We start from the raw sequence: 25,149 nt of genomic DNA, 5'->3' as shown, positions 1-25,149 counted from the left end.
ACAGCCTATCAGAAAGAAGCGACTCTTCAGGTGGGACCTCCTGCCCTTTTATCATTCACCAGAGCTCCAGTGCACAACGGGGGGCCCAGTGGAGGGATCAGAAGGTGTGATGCTACCTGGAGCATGACAAGGGTTACAGCAGAGATGATTTCTTAAGAGACACTCAATGGAAAGTTGATCTAATGTCTATACTTACGTTCTACTTTTCTCAGAATGTCTCTTTCTCTGTATATCAACATTACACTAGCCTTTCAATTAAAAAAAAAGTAGAGACTTATGGTTCTGAAAATTCATTCTTTATTTTGATATAAAAAAATAAATCCTTCAGCCTATAAAGAATGGTTTCATATTGTTTTAAAGCAAACTTATAAGATAGGAACATCTGCTACCAGTTCAAAAGATGCCACATACACTTTAGAAAAAAAGTCACTGCTATTTGGATTCAAACAAACATTAGAGTGAAGGGAACAAACATCTCTGTCTCCTGATTTTTCCATAATTTTACTAAATCATCAAGAGGAAAGCTAGTAGTGGGGATGTTACAAAATTATGCCAGAATTTGGTAATGATAGTGAAACCAGCCATTCAAATCCAGCTAGGTCATGACCTTGTACAAATGTTCTACTTGATACCCTACAAGCCAGGCTGGTAATAGATTTGAGTTATAATGTATAGATTCTTTCAGTTACAGTTGCAAAGGAAGTCTTTAAATTCTTGAAGTAAGCTAGGAAGCAGGCAGATCTGGATTTGCTCAGATGGAAAACACTTCCAGCAGGAGTCCAGTTGATAGGCTGTTGGAATCACCAGGCCTGTACTTGTTAGGTAGTTTCAGTCAGCTGATCGGGACACCATCTCCAGATCTTTGAGTGATACGTTTGAAGTTCTCACAGTAAAGTTGTGGCCATGGCTACATTAGCTCTGCCTATCTTCTTTGATTTTTAATATCATTCTTTACCAGCTGTAGCAGCCACTGCTTGGTAAAACTTTGCCACAAAGTCTGGCTCACTGACCTCCAGCTGCCTGACAAATTCATTGCGTTCCTGCTCAGCCCAACCTCGAAACCACTGATCCCAAAGACGTAACTGGCACTCAAAGATACAAGGTGGTCGGTTTGCTCCAGACACACTAAGCTGCTCCAGACTTTCCAGCAATGGCTGTAATTTTCCTGGTACTGCCTTAGCTACCAGGTCCTGAAGGAAACGTTCACGCTGAGGACCTGACCAGCTGGCAAACCAATGAAGAATACACTTCATCTCCTGGGAAGTGATGTAAGACATTGGGGGAGGAGAAGAGTTAGAAATATTGTCTGGTACTGGGGGTAAGGGAGAAGGGAAGGATAGCGGCATTGAAGAGGAAGATGATTCCAGTGGCATCCTGAAACATAAAAGCACTGTTATGTACTCTCTGGATAGAGCAATGAAAATAAAGCTTCCCAACAACATGGAATCTTACCACACTCAACCAGCGTCTATTACTTTTCACCGATTTGGTTTACAGAAAAACAGGGTCCTTTGTTTATTATCCAACTACCTTACATAAAGCACCCAAGAATAACTTCATTTCATATCTACCAACTTTCCTCTTTTTCAAACCCATTACCCTCCCCAACCACTGCCTCCCTCCATCATTCCTACGAAGAATCTAAAAATAACCACAGTATCCCTTGTTCATTCTTTCCCACCTAATTCTATATTCCAGGTTGAGTAAAGAAAAAAACAATGATTAATACTGGTCCAATATATCTTCCCTAAAGTGAAAAAAAGGTATACATTTTTAAATTTACCAAGCTGCTGGTCAGGACCCAGATGCTAATCATTCCTGAACTATCAACAGTAGGTTTAAAAAAAAAAAAGAAAAAATCTTATACAGTGAAAGAGCCTTCTTTACAATGTGAATGTAGCCTCTGAAATAAGAACTTTATAACTGTATTATTTTCTTATATTTCCTGTAAAGCATCAGGAAAAATTGAAGAGCAGAGTTAGTGAGGGTGCCTTGTCCAAAATGAGATAAGAGAGTAAGAAAAACAGGAAAAGCAGCCAATTGTTTTTTAAGGACTGAGAAAATGGTCTAGTTGGTTTGCTGGCTTAGGGACCTAACAAGTGTTATACTGCTGTGACGATTCATGTATGAACACTTTTCCTTAGTGTTTAATAGAATACCTATTGATGACCGGCCTTAGCATCACTAATGCCTGGGAGGTCAACCAGCTTAACAGTTCTCAAATCCCACAGTTTGAGTCTCAATGAAAACAAACTACTTGTTTACGACATATTTTACTGTTTGTGTTTCTTCTGCTCTAAGCTGGAGCTTTTCTACTGACAAAGGAACCCAGAAGCAATTAACATCAGTTCACTACCAAAACAACTCAAGGAGGTTGCTTTTTCACAGTGGCCCTACAAGAAGCAACTCCTCCTAAAGGAATTTTATTCTCTTATTCAGAGAAAGGGAGAACTTTTCCCGAGTCTTGCGACATAGCTTCAATGGCAAGTTCAATGATTAAGAATTGGTTCGCAGAACGGGCCCAAAGACACAACGCTGCCACCTTCCACTTTGGAGGCCACGGAACCTGGCATTCCGAGGTCCCAAAGAGCAACGTAGCCCTAGATGGGAGTGGCGGAGATTCGGAGATGGGAGGCGGTAGCTGTATCCGTAGGAGAGTTGGAGGTTCGGCACACTAAGGGTAGCACGCAAACACTGAGTCTGACCCGGCCCAAGGAGGGAGGTACTTCTACCCCGCTTACCTCCCCTTTTCTCTCACAGGGCACCCGGAGACCGCCACAACAGGGTTTAGACTCCAACTATCACGGCTGCTTCCATGTTTCCTGAAAACCCTAAGGAGGGCCAACCCGGCAGCCCACGCACTTCCGGTCCCGGACCCGCCCCAAACACCCAAGCTCCACAGCGCCTCAGCCTTAGGGCCGGAGATAGCCGAATAATTCCGATTATGGCTAGCCCAGAGTCGACAGCTTCCGAACGGATTCGATTCAAAACCTCGGTAAGACGAAGAGAACCGAGCTCTGAAAGGAGGATGCGGGAGGGGGGAGAGGCTGGGAGGATGGAAAGAACCAATTGGTGCCGATGTGTAGACGGAAACACCCGAGCACTTCCGGAGGAACCCGGGGAGCGCTGAGTGGTAATCGAGGGGTTGACTATGGCAGTGGGCGGGGCCAACTCGGTACGTTCGAAGGGCGTTGGCGGAAATTACCGAAGATGCCCGAAGCCGTCGGGACGGACCCGAGTACCTCACGCAAGATGGCGGAGCTGGAGGAGGTGACTCTGGACGGGAAGCCTCTTCAGGCGCTGCGGGTGACCGACCTGAAGGCCGCATTGGAGCAGCGAGGCCTAGCCAAGAGCGGGCAGAAGAGTGCCCTGGTCAAGCGGCTCAAAGGGGTGAGGAGACGGCGTTGCCGGGGTGTCGGAGGGAAGCGGACCCGGTAGAGCCGAGTCTCTGCCGCGGCGCAGGCGCAGTGTCCGGGCTCGGCGCGAGCGAGCTCAGGCCGCCAGCGCGAGCCTCCGGATCCGCGCGCACGGTGGTTGGCGAGGCTCGCGCTGGAGTAGAAATAGCGCCGGTTCCCGCCTTAACGGTAGCGGCGCGAGCCCAAAATGGGAGGGTGCGCGCTACTCTCCTGGAGTGTCTTAAGCTCCTTCCTCGTTCCCCCACCCCCTCCTTGTTTGTGTCTGTGGTTTCGGCGCATGCGCTGCAGAAGGAGTTAAATCCCACTACAACCACCGGCGTTGCTGGCCTGAGGGGGGCGAGTTGGGCTGGGTCGGAGTTAGGGGTATAGTTGGGCGGAGGGGTTGATGGGGTTGGTTTTCGGTATCCGAATGAATAGAATTGGGGTAGGGCAAAAATGTCTGCTTGACTAGTTTAGGAGGTGAGATGAAGAGAAGCCTTGATTTGAAGGACTTGGTTAGGCAGAGATGTATATTTTATAGGGCATCCAGAAGCAATTTGGGTGGATAAGAGTTTGGTGAATATTGATGAGAGAGGTGAGGTGGGCTGGTCTGTATTGGGGACTTTGAAATCTGCTTAAGTAGATTAGGGTGGGATTGCCAAGAGGTAGACGGATGAATTGGTGTGTTTATTTGATGTAAATGGAGGGAAGATGAGGATGTCTTGGTTTTAATTTGGTAACATTAGTTAGAATACGTGACCAGTAGTACGGCTTTTGGGGCTTCCCTGGTGGCTCAGAGGTTAAAGCGTCTCCCTCCAATGCGGGAGACCCGGGTTCGATCCCTGGGTCGGGAAGATCCCCTGGAGAAGGAAATGGTAACCCACTCCAGTATTCTTGCCTGGAGAATTCTTGCCTAGTAGGCTACAGTCCACGGGGTCGCAAAGAGTCGGACACGACTGAGCGACTTCACTCATTCACTCAGTATGGTTTTGGGCTGGGTTGGCTCAAGGGTTAAGTTGGCAGACCGTTGCTTACACTGAAGCAGACGGTTTCGTGTGTGTGTGTATTGTATCAGAACATGATTTATAGAGTCTATGGTCATTTTGTTCTGTAGCCTCCTCTTTGAAATTTTTATAAATTTGGTAAATCTAGTTGCCACTCTTGGAAACAAGACAAGTTCACTTGAGTAGATCTAATCCTGGGTAACTGATCAAATAATTCACTGAGGACAAAATCATGGTTTCATGTATTTGAACCTGGTTTGACTATTTGAAGTGAAGGGCCAGATTTAGAAGGAACACTGGTCAGAAGTGTAGAAGACAATAGCGATTGTAGTACTGTCAGATTTTATTGCATATTCAGATTTCCTCAATATGCCTGCATTTTACATCTGTACATTTGGTAGCAGTAACCATGGCTACCTTTAAGGGTCTTCTGAAGATGAATGAGAACAGTGTTAGTAAAGGGCATTTAGGTCCATGGAAAAGTACAGTTTGAGTGTGTATGGTTAGTCATTGCATTTGATGAAGAGATTGGGGGAGGGGTATTTTTTGCTTTTGTTTTTCCTGGTTTCTGACTTTTGCCCTTCTCTATACCAGGCTCTAATGCTAGAAAATTTACAAAAACACTCAACCCCGCATGCTGCATTCCAGCCAAATTCCCAGGTAAGAAAGAAGGTTCATTACCAGGGGTGGACTCGGAATGCACAGAGACATGGAAGGACATGATGTATGTTTGGTGCTTGGTTTCTCACCAGTATTTCCCTAAGTTCCTTGGGTTGAAAATGTTTTCATACTGGGACAATTGAATTCTAATAAAGAATTCAAGAATCAGAAGAGCTATAAGTTAATTTCTGATTCTTGAAATGGTGTGTGCAGAAAGATGTGGTTCCAGTTGATTAAGTGGAGTGCAAGGGTCTGAAGTCATTTATTTGACATTGATTTGAGAGAAGTAGTTGATGTCCTTGTAGATGTGAAGTAGACAGTCACCACGGCATTAGATTATGATACTTTCAGCTTAATAAGGAAAATATAGGAAAATACGTCCTGATCCAAGAAGAATTCTTGTGTTGACATAAATTTTCCAAGAAATCAGTCCTTTGGAGATCATCCACCATTATCAGTGTTAATATTAACTGTGCAGTCATTCCTAAGCATTGTTAATTGCTCTGTTACTTAGGGCAAGAAACTTAACCTTCGGAGACCTTGATTTCCTCAGTTTCCCTGTATGTAAGATGAGAAAAGGTTGAACTATATCGATAGTTTTATAACTGCTGAGATTTTATGGAGATGCTTTTGGAGGCTTCCTGTAGGAAATTTCTTTCCAAGTGAGCAGCAGTTCACATTCCCCTCCTAAGCTAGAATAGCATTGAGTTTCTGCATAAGATTTCTTTGAAAGAAACCATTCCCAGTTTTTTTTTTTAAGTGTTAGACTAGGTAGTCTCTTAAGATTCTTTTCAGCTTTACCGTTTCCTCATTATAGTGTGTCATGCACTTAAAGGAAGAATCCAGGTCTTTGTTAGTGCAATGGTGTGCAGTTCTAGTACTAGATGAAATCCCAAGATACTGTGGAAAAACAAGAGAGCTTTCCTACTCCCTTGTTATTAGCTTATTAAGCTGAAAGTATCATAATCTAACTAGCTTACAGAGGTTTAGTTAAATATTTTAGCAAACATAAGAAACTGCATGTTAATCAGTTTACCATTCTATTCCTTTTGCCCATTACATTTTTGTCTTTGAAGTTTTGCTTTTATTAACATAGGATTTTTGCAACAAATACTTATATTCTCTAATACTTGCAACCCACACTTGATTAGTGTCCAATGACTACCAAGAGAACCTACCTCTATTTTAGGTGAAAATAAACTTTTACCATCCTTAGGAAAGATGACTAATGACATAAAAAGTATTCAGGTTTTTTCCCTTTTCTGGAGTTCTAATAGGACTTGCTAAGCAAGAAGGTTCTTGAGAGGAGGACTTGAGAAAAAGCTGAAGGGCTAAAGAGTGACATGGGAGTCCTGGATTTTAAATATTGTTACCAAAGATTTCTTCTCACCCAAAGAAGATGGAGTTAGAACTGTGTCTAAATGCTGAATGGACATCCCTTTTCTTAGTCCCTTGCTTTCAGGCTTTTTAAGTCTGATACTGAATTTTATTTGGCGATGTTTAAATGTTTCCTGAATAGGTGGAGATTGATCTTTTGTGTCAACTAAAGATGAATTAGTATGAACTAGTGTTTTTTCCTTCAGTTTTTTATATTATTAAAAGGAAAAATTAGATATATGGTTTAGATTATCTAAAAATTTAGTTTAAAAGACATAGTTTTATAGGAGTTTATTTCTTTTTAGATTATTTGTGCATCACTGTTTGCTTGGGAACTGAATATTTAAAATAAAAGATTATGTGCAGCTCCTCTTTTTGCCATCTTTTGTGAATCATAGAGCTATATATTTTGGTCCTCAGCTTAGGAGTAGCTTAGAAAAGGGCCCTCCAGTATTATCTTTCTTTGGTCCAGATACAATCCTTTGCTCCATGGAATTTTCTTCCTAGCATTTTCCTGGTTTGCTTTTCTAGACTGTCTTTTTCCATTTCTTCTACACAGATTGGCGAGGAAATGAGCCAGAACAGTTTCATTAAGCAGTATCTGGAAAAGCAGCAGGAGCTGCTTAGGCAGCGTTTGGAACGTGAAGCTCGAGAAGCTGCAGAACTTGAAGGTAAGTTCAGACTGTTGCTTCTCACATGGAGTCCTTCCTTCTTACTCCTGTCACCGAGTAGATGGGCCTATTTCACTAGGCAGTTTCAGGAATATAAGTCAGGCTGAAACTGCCACTTACTTGCTTTGGTAGTTTATGGATCCAAGTGAGTTACTCTTTACGTTTTGTCAGGGAAGAAGACACTTAATTTGACTTAATCTTGTTAGAAGAGGATTCCTGCCAACAGGAAGAGTTATACGTAAATTAAGCTATCCTTTGACATACTAGACTAGAAAAACCAGGGAGTTTTTCTCTATGTACAGTGCTCTCTTTAATATATACTCTGTATCCATGACTTTGCCTGACCTCCTTCACTCCTCTACATATTCCCACATGCTGAGCCCTTCACTCCCTCCCTGCCCCGACCCAATCTGTACTTTGCAGAAGCTTCAGCTGAGTCGGAGGACGAGATGATCCATCCCGAGAGAGTGGCTTCCCTGCTGCCTCCTGACTTTCAGAGCAGCCTGGAGAGACCAGAGCTGGAGCTCAGCAGACATTCACCCAGTACGTATCTCCCTCCCCACTGCGCTGTTTTGACAGTCTTGCGTAGTTGGTGGGGGGAGGTAGTTACACCTCCTTTCATGCTAAGCTTCCATTAAAGTCTCAGGGCAGTTCTGTGACAGTGTTATTTGACATCTGTTTTTCATGGAAATTATGTCCTTTTTGAATTCTGCTTTCACCTCAATGTTGTGTTAACCTCTCAGAGTATTTTATAAGGCAGTCTGATTTTTCTTCTCACCTGTATACCTCTCTAACTCCCTCTACTGTACCTCTGAATTTAGCAGCAGTCACAACTCATTTTCATCTCTTCACCACTTTTATATATTCTGTGTCACACATCCAGTCATACTCCCAAATGGACATCTGCAGTTTATTAATTCATTCAGCAAGTTTTTACTGAGTGTCTATTATATGCTAGGCATGTGCTAGGTACCAGAAATATAGTAAAAAGACAAGTCTCTGCTGTAATGAAGCATACAATTTAGTGAGCAGATGGACATTAAACAAATTATTACATAATTAATTAGAGTCATGCTGTGTGCTGAGAGGCAATGCAGAGTATTATGTGAGCATATTACAAGGAATTCAAACCTAATGTGTGGAATTGGTTCAGGCAGGGTTAATTTTTTCACATTTTAGAAAGCATTAAGCACCCACTTTTGCATAGTATCTCAAACAAAAATCTGTAAATACAGCCTTTGTCTTCTAGAAACTACCTAAGTATACCTTTAGGAGAACGTGTATATAAGACATGTGGATAGTAGGTAGATAAAGGAAGCCAGTGTGTAAACTAACAAGTATTTTGAATAATTATTAATGTTAGTGGTCATGGGGAAGGTGATCGTTCCATATTTTTAATATTTTTAGAATGCGTGTTAGTTGTCAGTGTTCCTTCTCAAATAAAAATAAGCCAAAAAAATTATGTATTGAGTTCTGCTGTATACATGTCTCCATGCGGGAATATGTGGTGGGGGGTCAGCACCTTGTACAGTCTGTTAGGGAGAGAGAAGACAATCACACATAAAGCTAGCAATAGAAGATAGTATGTGTTAAGTAACATACGAGGAGTACAGACACAACTTACTGTCAGAATTCGAAAGATGAAAAATTCACTGAGGACCAGAAACATTATAGAGAGCTTTATTAAGGAGGTGTAGTATTTGAGCCGAGCCTTAGAAATAGGTAGGATTTGAGTTGGCACAGAGAGGACAAGAGGGTATTTTTAGAAAGGAACAGAGGCACAGGGATAGGAATAAAGGTGATATTTAATTTTAAAGGTAATGGAGGGACCATTGAAACTTCTTGATGGGAATATGATCTGATAAACTCTTTTGAAAAAGAGAGAACCTCTCTCTGGCTTAAATGTAATCTGAAGTGAAAATGAGGAATGTCCTGAAATAGATGTAGGTTTAAAAATCAAATAAAGATTTGGAGTGAAGAAGGTGGCCAGTCTGTTCAGTGCTTTGAGTCATCAGAAGGACTATGCCTGTGGCTATAATTGATGAGGGGAAAGAGGGGGTAGGTGAAAGGAAAGAGGTGAAAAATTAGAAATGAATGTAGTAAATTGTGGAGTGGTTTGGTGATTTAGTTGCTAAGTCGTGTTTGACTCTTGTGATCCCATGGACTGTAGCCCACCAAGCTCCTCTGTCCATGGGATTTTCCAGGCAAGAATACTAGAGTGGGTTAAAATTGTAGGGTACAACTAACAATTGCTCTGTGTCTTCTTCAGTGTACCCTGTCCATAAACTTTTCTACCTCTGATCTTGGCTAGAATATGAACTTTATTGCAGATGTGGCATAAAATGTGGTAAGAGTCCTAAGTGGAGTGGTAGTTTTGGAGTTCTAGCAATGCTTGGTTGGATCAATAGTAATGCCTGGAATTTACCCAGAAGTTAGGTTTGTTTCAGGTATACAATGTCAGTCTGCCATAGGCCAGTAAACTATTAGGATTCCAGTTTATTTGTTAGCTTTGGATGTTTGGGGTTCCTTGTTTGTAACATTTTGATTAAGGTTCCTAGTAACATGTTGTTAATCAACAGTGGCACCTGAGGATTTTTTTTTTTCTGGGGGGATATTGTTTTTTAAGAATATGAATTCCTGGTCCCTGCCCCAAGAATCTCAAGGAGTGTAAGTCCTGAGACCTTACGTTTTTTAAAAGTCTCCTGGTAGTTCTGTTGATGAACTCAGTTTATGAATGACTAAGTGAAAGAATAGCTTTTCGGTGTTAACAGTTAATCAGGATCCTTGTCTTATACTGCAGCAGCCTCCCATTAACGTCCTGTAGACACAGTCCCAAATAGGAAGGAAGGATTGGTTTATAAAATCCTCCCTGGCTCCCCTTCTTGACTTCTTACCTCTCCACCAGTTTCTTCAGATTTTTCTGCCCTCTATAATCAGAGGTTGCCTGGATTCCCTTCTAGGTCATAACTGGTTTTATGGAAGTCCTTATTATCTTCAGTTAATTTTTTTAAAAAAGAGACCACACTCGGAAGATTAGGAAAAATACTAAAACATTAAAAAATGGGCAGTCAGAATATGGATTGAATAACAAAGGTATGAACGACCCCAGGGGGTTTTAACCAGCCTTTGGCTTACGAAGCATTTAGCCCTTATTCCTATTTCTTGTGTTAAATCTGGATGCTGAGATTCCACAGAAATGTTAGATAAGTTACTTATACAGCAGATATGAGTCAGGTTTGGCATCCTTCTCTTAATTTCTGCTTCTTATTCATACCCAAGGATACTGTTTGGCCACAGGCTTTGCTGTGAACTCTATATAACTTGGGTCTTGCAGATCCTACTGAGGGATTTGTTTTCCAGGTTGAAGAAACTTCCCTCATATCTGGCCCTTAAACTTTCTTCACTTTAATACATTTTATACTATCTTTGCTCTCCTGAAGACTTCTGGCTTGGAATCTTAGAAATCTTACATTCACTCTGGCTTACCTTTTAACGCCTGAAATATTAACCTGTTACTAGCATTGGTTCCACCCTCTGCTAAAGGTGCTCATTTCCTTCACATACCAGTAACATCAGGCTGAAGACACTCATGTGGCCATGTGCACATAATAGATGGCACCTTTCGTAGAATCTTGTCTGCCTCACATCAGTTCCTTATAAGGAGCTCAAAAAAAATGCCTCATCTCTTTCTTATAGTTTGTATTGTTTACTAGGTTCTTGTTTTCATGTCTGAAGGTCCTCTCCAGCTGTGTTTTTTTTTTTTTTTTTTTTTTTGCAAAACAATGCTGTCCAAAACTTTCTGAACAACTTTTCTCAGTTTTCCCACGTCTCTTTGATGACTTACTAGGCAAGTGCTTCTGGAGAAGGGATTGTCTAGAATCCTGTCACTGCAGTTTTACAATATCAAAATAACATTACTGCCGGAGTCCAACTCCAGCAACCAGGGATTCAGCCTGAAGAAATGGATGGTGTCGGCGAGAGAAATGAGACAGCCTCTCAGTTTATTCCAAGTTTAAGATTCTCTTTTATACTTTTACAAAAACATTAGGCCAGAGGTTTGACATTTTCAGTTCCCCCTCTCCCAGATTTATCATCTCCATAAATCACTGTTGCTCTTCAAACAGAGTTCCTGCTTCAGTGATTCTCTGGGAATCAGCCTTATCATCTATTATCTACCTCTTCTAAGTGTCCCATAGTTAACTTGTGATTACATTGTAACTCATGCTACATTCCTCAGTTTACTACTTATCTTCCTAAATCCTGTTTGCCCCTAACATCCTGAGCTCACTATCTCTTAAAAAGGCTTCTAGCTATAGTGTCTCTAAAAATTCCTAACTTCTATAAGCTATAGTAAAATATGCTAACTTTACAACATTCCTTAAATCTTTAACTTCTAACTATTTTAATTATTTCTAAGCCCTAAATTCAGTAAACTCCTTTGCCATAAACTTTCTCCTCACAAATAGGCTTCAGATATCAATCCCTCCCATGGCCTCAAGCTATGGCCTATGTGCTCATCCTGGAACACTCTTGTAACAGTCCTTGAACAAATGTCAGTGATTAACTTTATGAATTATTTTCTGAGCAATGCTGCAGAAGGCTTTGTGCCTTCTCATGCTCCTCTCAAGAACAATAAGCACCTTAATATTCCTTTTCAGTCAACTCAGCCGAGGAGAGGAAAAGACAAGTCAGAATTACAAGGCCTAACTCCTTCATCCCGGGATCTGTGCCTGCAGAAAGAGGAGAGGGGGTTGGGGGCCGTGCCTCCATTTTGTCAGTAATGCCTAACGCGGCTCTGGACATCTCCCCGTTTTTTATTTTTTAGAGCATAGGTATGAAACTCAGTAGATAGAGCAGAAACACTTTGGCTGAGTATCCTGAAAAGGCACGGGGCTATTACACAAATCAGAACTAACAGGCATAAGCACATGGCCGCATTAATCATTATTGTAGAAAAGGATCCATGGGAAAGATACCCCTCCAGATTTTCAAAGAGAGAATTAGAAAAGTCAGACTCCACCTGCTTCCTATTCTGAATATGCTGATGTAACTTAGAAATATCAATACTAAAATCTGAATGATTCCAGACGCCTAAAATATGATTTCTAATGCGTTCCCAAGAGTGCATGGACTCATTCACTTGTAGAGGGATAACGCACATCCATTTAAATTCAGCATGGCACCTTAAAGACAATTTAATTTTTAAATTTGTAATTTCTTGCCCCATAAACAGAACTGCTTCTTCTAAAGCATTGACCTTATATTCTATTTTCTTATCTATAATTTCCTGCGTAGTAAGAGCTATGGAGACATTTTTGGACAGCTGATCGACAAACAAGGCCGTCTGCACTTGTTTTGACAAGGCAACAGCAGAAACCGTAACTGATGCAATTATGGCAATCAAAGCTGTTACTCCCACAACCAGAGCTGCAATGAATTGCTTAGGTTGAGAAATTAAGCCATTAAGTTCATATAAAATTTTTAATGCATAATCTTCAAACCATTGTCCCTCTAATTTTACAGGAACCATCAAATATGGTGGTTGCTTTACAATCATCATAGCCGTATAATTATAATCATTCCCATCAACACAATTCGATATAAAACAATTCACACATATAACATTGTAAACAGTTTCTCCTTCAGAAACTTCCAAATCACTCTGATTTCTGGCCAACAAAAAGGCATAGGGAGAATGCATGCAGGCCCGTACAGTATATCTTTGTTCATTTAAAGGTCTATGTAAAATCACAGGTGCCATAGCAGCCAATGCTTTCCATAACTCAGTCTGCGTGGGACCCATTTCATCGAAGCTCACTAAAGGAGGAACCCATCCATTAGCATGCCACCTAGTAATTACTAAAGGCATAGGGAGAAATGAATTATTCCATGTGGACCTATAAGGTTCTACATAAATCAAGCCCCATCGTTGATTCAAAAGATTGGGGTACACTCATTCGGTCAGAAAATGTCTGGTGGCAGCAATGGGAATAGATAACTTTATGGCATACATGCATTCTTTCCAACGAGGAAAGCCAGAAATTCTGCTTATGCTTTCCCAGGCCTGTAGTCCTTGTTCATCAGAGTCTGAAGTGGGGAGTGCACAGCTCGGATAGTCCTTTAAATGAGGGGCTGCTTTTTAAAGGCATCAAATAGTTTTTCTTGCACCCCCGGCATCAGCAGCTGTAAAGACCAAAAGTCTCTCTTGCCATCGCTTCTTGGAGAATCAGTAAGCATGCCTTTCAAGGAAGTGCTAACGCATCCATTCAAAACTGGAGCTGCTGCTTGTAGAGAGGAAGGTATGGCAAAGCAAATAGGTGGATAAATGGACACGCCTGAAAAATTGAAGGGAGTGCTGACCACTGTTTTAACATTATCAGGATAGATAGAAGCCCCGCCCAAAAGAAGAGTATCATTAACAAAAACACATTCATTCATCTAATCAATAGGCTGGGAAGAAGGTGGATTAGGCAAATGAGCCCAATGAACTTTTTCTGTGCTGGAGGGCCTCAGCTGACAAGCCAACACAGCAAGCATAGCCACAAACATTACCATAGGAGTGGCCTCCTATCTCCCCCTTTCTATTAATTCTTCAGCCCGCTGAGCGAGATGTTTTAGCTGGCCCCAAGTTGGTACAGTGTTGGAGGTGATTGTTTAAGTACAATGACTGTGAGGAGGTGGGGCAGAATATGGTTGAACTCAATCAGCATGTCTCTCCTGAAGCGCCAGGTGCCTGAAGCGATGTACTAGCAGTGAAGCCTCAGGCAAAGCGTCACTCGCCCTTTGGCGTTTCCTTGGCTCCCTCAGGTCTGGACTCTACGAGCTTCTGGTCTCCCCATCTTTCCTCGGTCCCGGACTCCAGGACCCCAGGGATTTTAGTAACCTCAGGGGTCCAAACAGGAGAAGTGGAATCCTGTGGAAACACACAAGCATACCCTCTCCCACAAGTTAGCGGTATATCTGGCCCTTTCCACTCTCCTGTAAGGAGGTCTTTCAACTTAACCAGAGGCCAGGTCGTAGCCCCTTCAGGAGTCCAGTGTCTCGTCATTGCAGTCTGCCCCTGTGTGTCCACGTTTAAATGATTAATTACAAACAAAGCATGGTGTAAAACATGATGCGGAGAGGAATATTTAAATTCTCCCTGTCTTAATTTAGCTATCTGACTTTTTAAAGTCTGGTGCGCCCTTTCCACTATGGCTTGGCCTTGGGGATTATAAAGTATTCTGGTTGAATGGACTATGGAAAATTGTTGACAAATCTCTTAAAAGTGGCAGAATTATAAGCTGGGGCATTATCTGTTTTTATCTGTTTGGGGAGTCTTATTTGGGAAAAGCTTTGAAACAAGTGCTGAATTACATCTCTTGTTGCTTCACCTGATCTAGCAGAGGCTATAATAACATGAGAAAAGGTATCCATGGTAACATGCACAAAGGACAGTTTTCCAAAGGCCGCGATATGAGTTATGTCCATTTGCCAGAGAACATTCGGCCTAAGGCCTCTGGGATTTACTCCTAATGGTGGAGCTGGATTAAATGTTGGGCAGTTTGGACATAACTTAACTATTTGTCTAGCTGCTTCCCTAGGGATATGAAATTCATACCTTAAACCAGCTGCATTTTGATGATGAATTTTGTGAGAATTTTTGGCCTTGTCAATCTTTTCATGTAAGTTTAAAGCAATGACTTTAGTTAATGCATCTGCCAAAGCATTTCCTTCATGCAAAGGGCCAGGCAAGCCGGAATGGGCTCTAATATGTCCCACAAAATATTTCTTATCTCTATGCTTAATCTCCTTCTGTAAATCAAATAACAGGGAGAATATAGTAGTCTTATTTTCTGGAATATTAGCAGTCTCAATATGAGGAAATAACCCTACAATATATCGGGAGTCAGTCAAAAGATTGAAGGCGTGGTCTCTTAAATGTTGAAAAGCCCAAATAACCGCCCTCAACTCAGCTCTCTGGGCCGATGTCTCTTCAGTTACCTGAACATGGGATTTTCCATCAATAATTGTGACTGCTTTTAACATTAGAGGAACCATCTGTGAAAACTAAAATTGCCCTTTCCAAAGGTTGAATAGAAAATTTCTTCAGAAAAAATCACTGAATGTGTTTTCAAAAAATGCAATAGGGGGTTTGAGGGCAAATGAAACAAAATTTGACCCCTGAAATCTATCAGGGTAACTTGCCAATCATTACTATTTTGTAAAAGAAATTGCAGTTGATCCTTATTGAATGGAATCACTATATTTGCTACTTCTTTTCCAAAAAGTTCCACACTTCTTTTTCTACCTTTTATAATTAATTGTGCTACCAAGCTAGGATAAGATAAAATTATTTTTCTTGGTGTCACTGGTATATGGAGCCATTCCAATGGGCCTTCTTGCCACAAACATCCTGTAGGTGTATGCTCTGTGGGGGAGAATAATTAAATCCCATCCTCTGGTAATATTAATCCTAATTAACTGATCATTTAAAGCCTCATCCACTTTAACAGGAGCCGACTCTGCCTCACTAGTCAACTTTCTCTTAGAACTGGGATTAGGATCGCTTTTTAAGCCATCAAACAGAGGCTTTAAATCTGCAGTGGTCAGTTTTAAATGTGGGTGTATCCAATTAATATCCCCTAATAATTTCTGGAAATCATTTAAAGTTAGTAAAGGATTTCTCCACATGACTCATGGTATGGGTATTTAATACCCTCCCTAAATAAGAAAAAGGATTTACTTGCATCTTATCTGGCACTGTCTTTAAACCCCAGCTTTCCAAGACCTCAATCAATTCAGATAAAATTTGTTGCAACAAGGCTCTCTCCTTAATGAGCTGCCAAAATATCATCCATATAATGTGTCAAATATAGATCTTTATACTTTCTTCTAGCATTTTGTACAGCTTGGTCTACAAATTTCTGACACAAGGTAGGGCTATTTTTCATTCCCTGAGGCAAAAACCATCCATTGAAACCTCCTATAGGGCTGTTTAAAATTAGCTGAAGGGAGGAGACTGAAACCAAACCGTTTATAATCTTGATCAGCCAGGGAAATGGCAAAGAAACAATCCTGTAGATCTATAACTATCACACTGTACTGAAAAGGCACAGCCACTGGGGAAGGGAGGCCCGGCTGGAGGGCCCCCATGTCTTCCATTGTTGGGTTTATAGCTCTCAAATCTTGTAACAATCTCCATTTTCCTGATTTTTTCTTAATAACAAAAATAGGAGTATTCCAGGGGCTATTAGAAGGCTCTATATGGCCGGCTGCCAGTTGTTCCATAACTAAATTCTCAGCTGCCTGTAACTTTTCAGCTGTTAATGGCCATTGCTCCACCCATACCAGGTCATCAGATTTCCAGGTAATAGGGTCGGCAGCAAGAGCAACAGCCTCTAGGATAAATTTGAATATCCCAGACCTTCTGTATTTTTATTACGAACCGTCTCTAATGGAGAAACAATTTCCTGCTGATCTTTACCAAGCCCTTTATCAGGATTATACCTCATTTTCAGCATTTGATTAGTAACATTTTCATCTGGGCTATATAAAAGCATTCCCATCTGAGATAATATATCTCTCCCCCATAAAGAAAAAGGTAGTGAAGGAACCACATATGGACAAAAAGTGCTTTATGCCCCCTTCTTATCTGACCATGTCAAAATTTGTGAGCCCTTAGCACCCGAGGGCACTGACCCTATTCCTACCAGGCCGGCACTGGTCAAGCGTGTCGGCCAGGATGAGGGCCAATCTTTTCCAGCAATGCAAGAGACGTCTGCTCCAGTATCTGACAGCCCTGACATTTTATTTCCTTGAATTAAAAGATCTTTTAAAGGCCTAGAAGCTGTAATTTCCTGCACCCAAAAAGCTAGATCACTAGATCCAAATCCTCTGGGGCCCCTAGCTTGAGAAGTCAAGGTTTTTCCTGTCTGATAATAAGGTGAAAGCAAAAGCTGTGCTATTCTTTGACCTTAATTAATTTGCACAGTTTTAGTAGGTGGCGAGATAAAAAACTTTAATTTCCCCCAGTATAATCAGAATCTACTACACTAGGCACCACCGAAGTTCCTTGAAAAGAAAGCGAGTACGCCCCAGCACAAGTCCTACAATGCCCTCAGGTAGGGGGCCAGCCACTCAATGTCAGGGGTTAATATTGTTGCGGTGGTGGAACTGAGGTCCAGTCCTGCGCTACCTGGGGTTGATTGGCACAACTTGTTGTCCCTGCTTGGCAGGACATTGCCGGCAAAAATGCCCCATTTGGCACAAGAGAAACATTTTTTATTTGTAGAATTGTTTCCATTACGATTAATTTTTTTAAGCCTGGGTGAGGCACCCTGAGGAGGTTTTCTCCAAGGAGCAGGCTCTATATTGTGCATGCATCTGCTTTAAGAGCTCCTTTGTTTCAAAAAAAACCTCTATCTTTCTCAGCCTTAGGCAATACTCTGGGAGGCTTTCGAGGCAAAGTGGGGAACTCCTGGGCCTTGGGAGGCAGGAGGTGGCAGTAGTCGCCCTAAATTAGTTGCTTAGAGGAGGAGGGGGCTCGCCAGGGCACTGGCCGCAGCGTCCTGTGAGCCCTCTCCTTCCTCGGGAGGCAGAGCACAGTCTCCCTCCTTTACTTCGTCAATGGCAGAAAACATGATCTGCGCAGAAGGTGGAGACCCACCACCATCCACCACTATAGCCTCCCCCATAGACTATCTTAACAGCCTCATGATGAGGGTCCAGGACATTTCTAATCATATTCCACAGAGCAAAACCATCTACAGGAACCTTTTCTGGCCCATGCAAAGTATAAAACAAATGTAGAAATTTAGACGGTCTTCCTGTGCTTGCTTTAATGCCTCTATGGGCTAACATATGAAGTAATATTTCAATAAACATTTGTCTATTCTTAGATGCAGAGAAACACATTCTTCTAGAGAATATTCTTACTGATTCTATACCCTCCTCACCCTGCCTAAACTGTAGAGGGGTGCTGGCCACCCACAGGTACAATCCTAACCATCCCGCGTTACATTCCCAGATTACTTACTCTTCAGTGTCCCCTGTTCTGGGCGCCACTGGCCGGAGTCCAACTCCAGCAACCAGGGATTCAACCTGAGAGATGGACGGTGTCGGCGAGAGAAATGAGACAGCCTCTCAGTTTTCTATGGACTGCCTGTTTATTCCAAGTTTAAGATTCTCCTTTATACTTTTACAAAAACATTAGGCCAGAGGTTTGACATTTTCAGTTCCCCCTCTCCCAGATTTATCATCTCCATAAATCACTGTTGCTCTTCAAACAGAGTTCCTGCTTCAGTGATTCTCTGGGAATCAGCCTTATCATCTATTATCTGCCTCTTCTAAGTGTCCCATAGTTAACTTGTGATTACATTGTAATTCATGCTACATTCCTCAGTTTACTACTTATCTTCCTAAATCCTGTTTGCCCCTAACATCCTGAGCTCACTATCTCTTAAAAAGGCTTCTAGCTATAGTGTCTCTAAAAATTCCTAACTTCTATAAGCTATAGTAAAATATGCTAACTTTACAACATTCCTTAAATCTTTAACTTCTAACTATTTTAATTATTTCTAAGCCCTAAATTCAGTAAACTCCTTTGCCATAAACTTTCTCCTCACAAATAGGCTTCAGATATCAATCCCTCCCATGGCCTCAAGCTATGGCCTATGTGCTCATCCTGGAACACTCTTGTAACAGTCCTTGAACAAATGTCAGTGATTAACTTTATGAATTATTTTCTGAGCAATGCTGCAGAAGGCTTTGTGCCTTCTCATGCTCCTCTCAAGAACAATAAGCACCTTAATATTCCTTTTCAGTCAACTCAGCGAAGGAGAGGAAAAGACAAGTCAGAATTACAAGGCCTAACTCCTTCATCCCGGGATCCGTGCCTGCAGAATGAGGAGAGGGGGTTGGGGACCGTGCCTCCATTTTGTCAGTAATGCCTAACACGGCTCCTGACACATTATGGTCTAATAGAATAGTATATAGTTTATAATTGATGGAGATAAAGGCTATTTGCTTGTACATAATTTTAAAATCATAACTCTAAAAAACTATTTTATTTGACCTGTTTAGCACATTTATGACTAACTGTATGCATACCTTTCTCCGCCTTCCCTTAAAAATCACATTTATTTATTCAGAGCATATATGTGTTTATAACGCTCACTTTTTAAGTTGAAATAAAACAGCAGAGAATGTTTCTTATATAGAATTTGAAGTGATAAAAGCAAGTACTTGGGATGGCTAGACCTGTGAATTTTTCCTGTTTATAGTATTTGAGGTGATTGGAGAATCTCTTCTGTAGGTTTTTCCTCCAGAGTATAGGATTTTATCATTTTAAAAATGATTGTTTTATTACAAAAAGTAGCATGTATTCTGTAGAAAAATTTTTGAAAAACTAGAAGAAAACAGGTGCTTTTATTTTATTTATTTGTTTGGCTGTGCTGCATGGCTTATGGGATATTAGTTCCCTGACCAGGGATCAAACCCTGGCCTCAGCGATGAAAATGCTGAGTCCTAACCACTGGACCACCAGGGAATTCCCTAGGGTTTTTTTTTTTAATTTGGAGTATAGTTGAATAACAATGCTGTGTTATGTTTCAGGTGCACAGTAGAAAGAAATGGTTATACATATATCCACTCTTTCTTAGATTCTTTTCGCGTAGAAGTCCATTAAACAGGTTTTTAAATCACCATAAGTCCCACAAACTAAAATAGCAGCAACTGATACTTTGGTGTAGGATTTTCTTTTCTTTGTCTGTAGATAAGTTTAAGAAATCTGCAATATTTAAATTTTTACCTTCCCTTGAATTTTTTTTTTTTTTTTTTAATTCTTGAGCATCTGGATAGTGTTTTTGTTGGGGTTTTTTTTTTTTAAGTTTTTTTTTTTTTGAGTAGTTTTAGGTTCACAGCAGAATTGCTAGATACAGAAATTTCTCATGTGCCCTCTACTCCTCCCACATATGTATAGCCTCTCTTATTATCAACATTGCACACCAGAGTGGTATACTTCTTACAGTGTGTGAATATTCACTGACACATCATAATCACTGAAGTCTGTAACTCGCTTTAGGGTTCACTTTTGATGTACTTTCTGTGGGTTTGGACAAATGTATAATGACACGTATCCATCATTAGAGTGTCATAGCAGGGTATTTTCACTGCCCTAAAACTCTTCTGTGCTCTACCTGTTTATCCCTCCCTCTACCTTCTGCCTTTTTTAAAATTTGTTAAACTACAATAAATCAGTTTCTTTCTCCTATGTATGCAAAAAAGTCTTTATTCTCTAACCTAGATATGAAATGGTATATATTCAGAGATCCTGTTAATCAAGTGATCATAGAATAAAGTTTTATAAAGTATATGCAGTCTTCTAGTTCATTTTGTAAGTTTCTTTTAGTTACAGAAGCCAAGACTAGTTCACTTTAGATTGCTGAAATATAGAAGTAAGAGAAAACTTCTCTTTTCTCACACCATCTGCCATTATTTGCACTAGTTTAAATACTGTTAGTGTAGAACAGGTGTTTGTGCATCATTTAAACCTTTTGTACTGTATTGTACCTATCTGGAATGTAATTATCTTTAGGCTATTTTCTAAACTGTTTCTCATCAATATTTGCATTTCTACTCCATGTAATATTTTAATACTGGTAGGAAATGTAGAGATCTTCCAGCCCCTCACTTCCATTTTCTCTCAAGACACTGAGACCCAAATTATTTAAGTGATTTACATGGAATGTAAGTGAACATTTTTTCCAGTTTTACTTGGAGTTATTAATTGGAATGACCTACATTGGTGATTTACAAGCTTTCTTTTAATAGTAGAACTTGTTTTTCTTTAATCTTACCTTGAGTTCCATATATAAAACATAATTGAGAGAAGGCCTGTTTCCAGAGCCCTGTCCAGTTGGCTTGAAAAGTTTTTAGGAACCTTAGGGCCCTGAAAATCATTTCTCTTAAGTAATCATGAGATTATTGTTTTACAAACCAGTGTGTTAATCATGAGGTTTTGGGCAAAAGTAGTGGCAATAGGCTGTCCAAAAAAATCAAATGAACACAATGAAGTCTTTAGCTTTGATTCAGTGACAAAACATTTAATAGAAATAAATGTACTTTGTGATAGACAATTTGAAGCCCCTGGTAGTTATTTTACATTTGTTTGAATTACTTGTAATATGTGAATTGGCTTTGAGATAGTAAAACATTCCAGATGTGCATAGCAGGAATTATCAACATGTCCTGACCTTTTAGGGCTTCATATGGTCTTTTCTTCCACATAGAGATCGGGGAAATTAATATAGGTGTGTGTTGACCAGCTCATATTCTTTGATTGATTGACTTTTAGAAAGCAGTATTGTATGAATGTTTGTGTTTTTAAGCCTGACTTGGTTTTCTTTCATTTGATAGGAAAAAGCACCTCTATTTCTGAAGAGAAAGGTGAATCTGATGATGAGAAACCAAGGAAAGGAGAAAGACGATCATCCAGAGTCAGACAGGTAACTCTATTGTCTCTGAAAGCATCCTTCACTTCTTTGCGAAATGCTTTGGATATCTTCTCCTCCTCTTTTTCCTCAACTTATTTTCAGAGTTGATTTTTTCTAGTTTTCTGTATAGTCACCTTCTTTGCTTAACATTTTTCTCATTTTGTGTTTTCTAATTTATATCTGCTTTGGCCTTCAGATTTCTAAATGAATATATAAAAATTAAAACTTAATTGTAAAAGTTAGCAGGCTGATCTGTATTTGGAAGGCAGCACATTATTAGAAAACAGACACAAAATAAAACAAAAAAAAAAATAGAAAACAGACAATTCAGTATTTAAAACCGTAAAGCTGTATGATATGGTGTTAAGTGAACAGAATACAAAAGTATATGAATGGTTAATTACGACCTTGGAAAAATAAATAATGGGGACAAATTAAATATATCCAAAAAATCAAAATAATCACATTTACTGAAAATAGGTCAGGCCCGCCTCCCCACACTTTCTAGATGTTCAGTTCGTATTTATTTTAAAGCTTGAAATTAGCAGATGAAGTACTAGCAGTTTCATTATTGTATTTGTTTTGATTCCCATGAAGTCCATATTAAGTCACACATGTCTGTTGTCACTCAGTGTTGCTGAAAGCATATATCATCGAGTTTCTCCATCATATGTGTATCTTGTGAGATACTTTTTCTCTTCTGTTGATAGTGAGCAAATATACCTTGAACTGTTGAATATCTTTTCTTTCAGGCAAGAGCAGCTAAACTCTCCGAGTGTAGCCAGGCTGCAGAGGAGGAAGAGGATCAAGAAACACCTTCTAGAAATCTGAGGGTCAGAGCAGATCGAAATTTGAAAACAGAGGAGGAAGAAGAAGAGGAGGAGGAAGAGGAAGAAGAGGAGGAAGAGGAGGAAGATGATGATGAGGGACAAAAATCTAGAGATGCACCAGTCCTGAAACAATTTAAGGAAGAGGGAGAAGAGATACCCATAGTAAAAGTGGAGGAGGTGACAGATGAGAGACCCCAAACTATAAGATCCCAGGAACAGGAAGGGTTAGAGAGAGGAGGGAGAGTTACAAGGTCCCAGGAAGAGGCCCGAAGAAGTCATCTAGCCAGACATCAGCAGGAGAAAGAGATGAAAACAGCTTCTCTTGAAGAAGAAGAAAGAGAAAGAAAATCTTCAAAAGGCTTGGAGGAAAAATCCAAGTCTCCTTCCCCTCCTCAATTGACTGAAGATGTGGCGAAGGCCCCGGTTGTGCTACAACCAGAACTAACTGCCAGTGAGGAGGAGACTCCCCCACCTTTACTTACCAAGGAAGCATCTTCTCCACCACCTAATACACAGCTCCAGAGTGAAGAAGAAATAGAGCCCATGGAAGGCCCGGCCCCTCCTGTCCTTATTCAGTTATCTCCTCCTAATGCAGATGGTGAGGCCAGGGAGCTATTACTATCTCAGCATACTGTGCAGTTGGTGGGAAGTTTGTCTCCTTTGTCAGGTCGTGCAGACACCAAAGTTGAATCTCCAGTAGAGAAAGTGCCAGAGGAGAGTGTCCTGCCTCTAGTTCAGAAAAGCGCACAAGCTGAATCCTCAGCCCAGAAAGGTCTTGAAACTGAATCAGAAAAATCCACTCAACCACTCCCTCTAAAAATTGAGGAATTCACACTGGCCAAAGGGATCACTGAGGAATCTTTGGAACAGAAAGAAGGCAGGAGGGCTTCTCATGCCCTTCTTCCAAGCCACAGATTGAAACAGTCAGCTGACTCCTCCTCTAGCCGATCCTCCTCATCTTCATCCTCCAGTTCTAGGTCAAGATCTCGCTCTCCTGACAGTTCAGGCTCTCAGTCTCACTCACCTCCAAGATCCAAGCAGAGAGATGGGTCTGGGGCACGTGCTCATGCCAACCCTCATGATAGGTCCAAGGTGGGCTCCAGATCAACATCAGAGTCCAGGTCACGTTCCCGTTCTCGTTCCCGGTCAGCATCAAGCAACAGCAGAAAAGTAAGTGTGGGAGATGTTCTGTCTGTACTGCACTGTTTTCAACCCCTACAGAGCTTATGATTTCCAGCAGGAATAGAAAAAGGTTCCTTTAGTCCCCAGTTCAGTGATTACTTCTCATTTTTCAGTCTCGTTTTCAATTCACTGGTTCTTTTTCAGTTTGATTCCTATTGATTGTAAAGAAAGGTCAAGCCGTCTACCCATTTCCACCACTAGGCTATGAACTTCTTGAGGGTATGGTCATACCTTTTTATGTGTATATCCCAGTACCCAGCACCTAACTCTGAGTTAATAAATTTTTGGATAATCTAGGAAATAGGGAAATCACTAAGTCAAATCTAGGGATAAAAAGGTCTGAAGTATTAAGTTGGAAAACTCAGTGATCTACTGAATACATACCAAATAAAATAATTTGGCTAATGTGTTTCATTTCTTTAGTCTTTGAGCCCTGGAGTCTCTAGGGCCAGCAGCACCAGCTACACTGAAACCAAAGACCCCTCTTCTGGTCAGGAGGTTGCAGCTCCACCATTGCCACAACTGCAGGTCCTTGAGCCAAAGGAGAGGACTTCCACCCCATCCTCTATCCAAGTGAGGCTTGTGAGCCAACCTGAGCCAGCTGCAAAGCATGTGACCCAGAGGTTACAGCCTGATCGGGTAGGGTATTATGCCCCCTCCCTAAAGGAAAACAGGATTAGGCATGATTTTCCCTTCTGTCTTAGCTAAAAAACTGAAAATGCAGTCTGGATAAAGCTCAGTAGAAATGTAGAAGGGGATACCTGTTAGATTCTACTTGTATTTCCCAATTCGTGGTTAATGGAAGTTCTCCATGAGGCTGAGCAGCAGGGTTCTCACCTTCAGCGCTCTTGGGATCAGTTCTTCTTCTGCCAAAAAGTAAGCCTCTTCTCAGTTCTCTCAAGAATTCTAATAAAATGTTTGCTAGCATAGAAATTCTGTAAGCAGTATTCCATTCCACTTTTTAAAATTAAATAAATAATAGGGCCATGTCTGGAGCTGGTACTATATATGTCGTGCTCTGCCTTTTATCAGCTCCCATGTTAAAGAAAAGGAATCAAGCAGACTTAAGTACGTTGGCTATGTTTGTTTTGCTGTGTTTGTCCTGACAGGGGAGCCCAAAGAAGTGTGAAGCTGAAGAGGCAGAGCCACCGGCTGCCACACAGCCCCAAACCTCAGAGACTCCGACCTCTCACCTACCAGAATCAGAAAGGATTCATCACGCTGTGTAAGTGATACCTCTCAGTTGGGATATAACTCGATTTGTAGGATAGTTCTTGGCTCCCTGGGGTTTTTTGGCTAAATCTTCGTTGCGTTATAAAACAAAAAGACAGCTGTATCTGGTCTAAGGCTAGACTTCAGTTATACTATCTTGATAGCTGCCACCAGAACTCAATGTAGTCTGAAAAGCAGTGGTGGGAGTAAAAGGAAACCCATTTTCTGGGATCATCTGACCAAAAGAGTCAATTCTTTTAAGGAGGAAGCAGAAATTGATTCAGGTATTTTAACTCACATTTGCCAGCTGCTTGTGAGCCTGGGAACAGTTTAATAAAGGATGT

General features: G+C 40.9%; 2 protein-coding genes across 11 annotated transcripts in view; one reads left to right on the top strand and one right to left on the bottom strand.

Moving 5' to 3' along the window:
- Positions 1-280: 280 nt before the first annotated feature.
- On the bottom strand, positions 281-3,343 carry C11H14orf119 (chromosome 11 C14orf119 homolog). Of its 2 annotated transcripts, none has more exons than XM_044925310.1 (2): positions 3,206-3,343; positions 281-1,374 (listed from the first exon to the last, which is right to left on the bottom strand). In XM_044925310.1, exon 2 carries the CDS (start codon positions 1,371-1,373, stop codon positions 945-947), a length of 429 nt encoding a protein of 142 aa, XP_044781245.1. In that variant the 5' UTR covers position 1,374; positions 3,206-3,343; the 3' UTR covers positions 281-944. The 2 variants fall into 2 exon arrangements, with proteins under 2 accessions (XP_044781245.1, XP_025151868.1); XM_025296083.2 differs by lacking the exon at positions 3,206-3,343 and adding an exon at positions 2,742-2,992.
- ACIN1 (apoptotic chromatin condensation inducer 1) overlaps positions 3,064-25,149 on the top strand; it is a 38,478-nt gene continuing 16,392 nt past the window's right edge. For 4 of the 9 annotated variants that reach the window (XM_006066475.3, XM_044925304.1, XM_044925305.1 and 1 more), the window contains exons 1-8: positions 3,064-3,390; positions 4,994-5,059; positions 6,996-7,107; positions 7,531-7,650; positions 21,505-21,593; positions 22,334-23,581; positions 24,017-24,232; positions 24,703-24,818. In XM_006066475.3, coding sequence (XP_006066537.1) covers positions 3,079-3,390; positions 4,994-5,059; positions 6,996-7,107; positions 7,531-7,650; positions 21,505-21,593; positions 22,334-23,581; positions 24,017-24,232; positions 24,703-24,818 — 2,279 coding nt within the window. In that variant the 5' untranslated portion in view covers positions 3,064-3,078. Of the gene's footprint in view, positions 3,391-3,966; positions 3,991-4,993; positions 5,060-6,995; positions 7,108-7,530; positions 7,651-21,504; positions 21,594-22,333; positions 23,582-24,016; positions 24,233-24,702; positions 24,819-25,149 lie in introns of those variants that run through there. The other 5 variants (XM_044925308.1, XM_044925306.1, XM_006066476.3 and 2 more) reach the window with 5 other exon arrangements.

The sequence above is a fragment of the Bubalus bubalis genome, chromosome 11, assembly GCF_019923935.1.
Source record: "Bubalus bubalis isolate 160015118507 breed Murrah chromosome 11, NDDB_SH_1, whole genome shotgun sequence".
Classification (NCBI taxonomy): Eukaryota; Metazoa; Chordata; class Mammalia; order Artiodactyla; family Bovidae; genus Bubalus; species Bubalus bubalis.
Note: the sequence above shows the minus strand (reverse complement) of the source record. Positions and strands in the feature narration are given on the sequence as shown.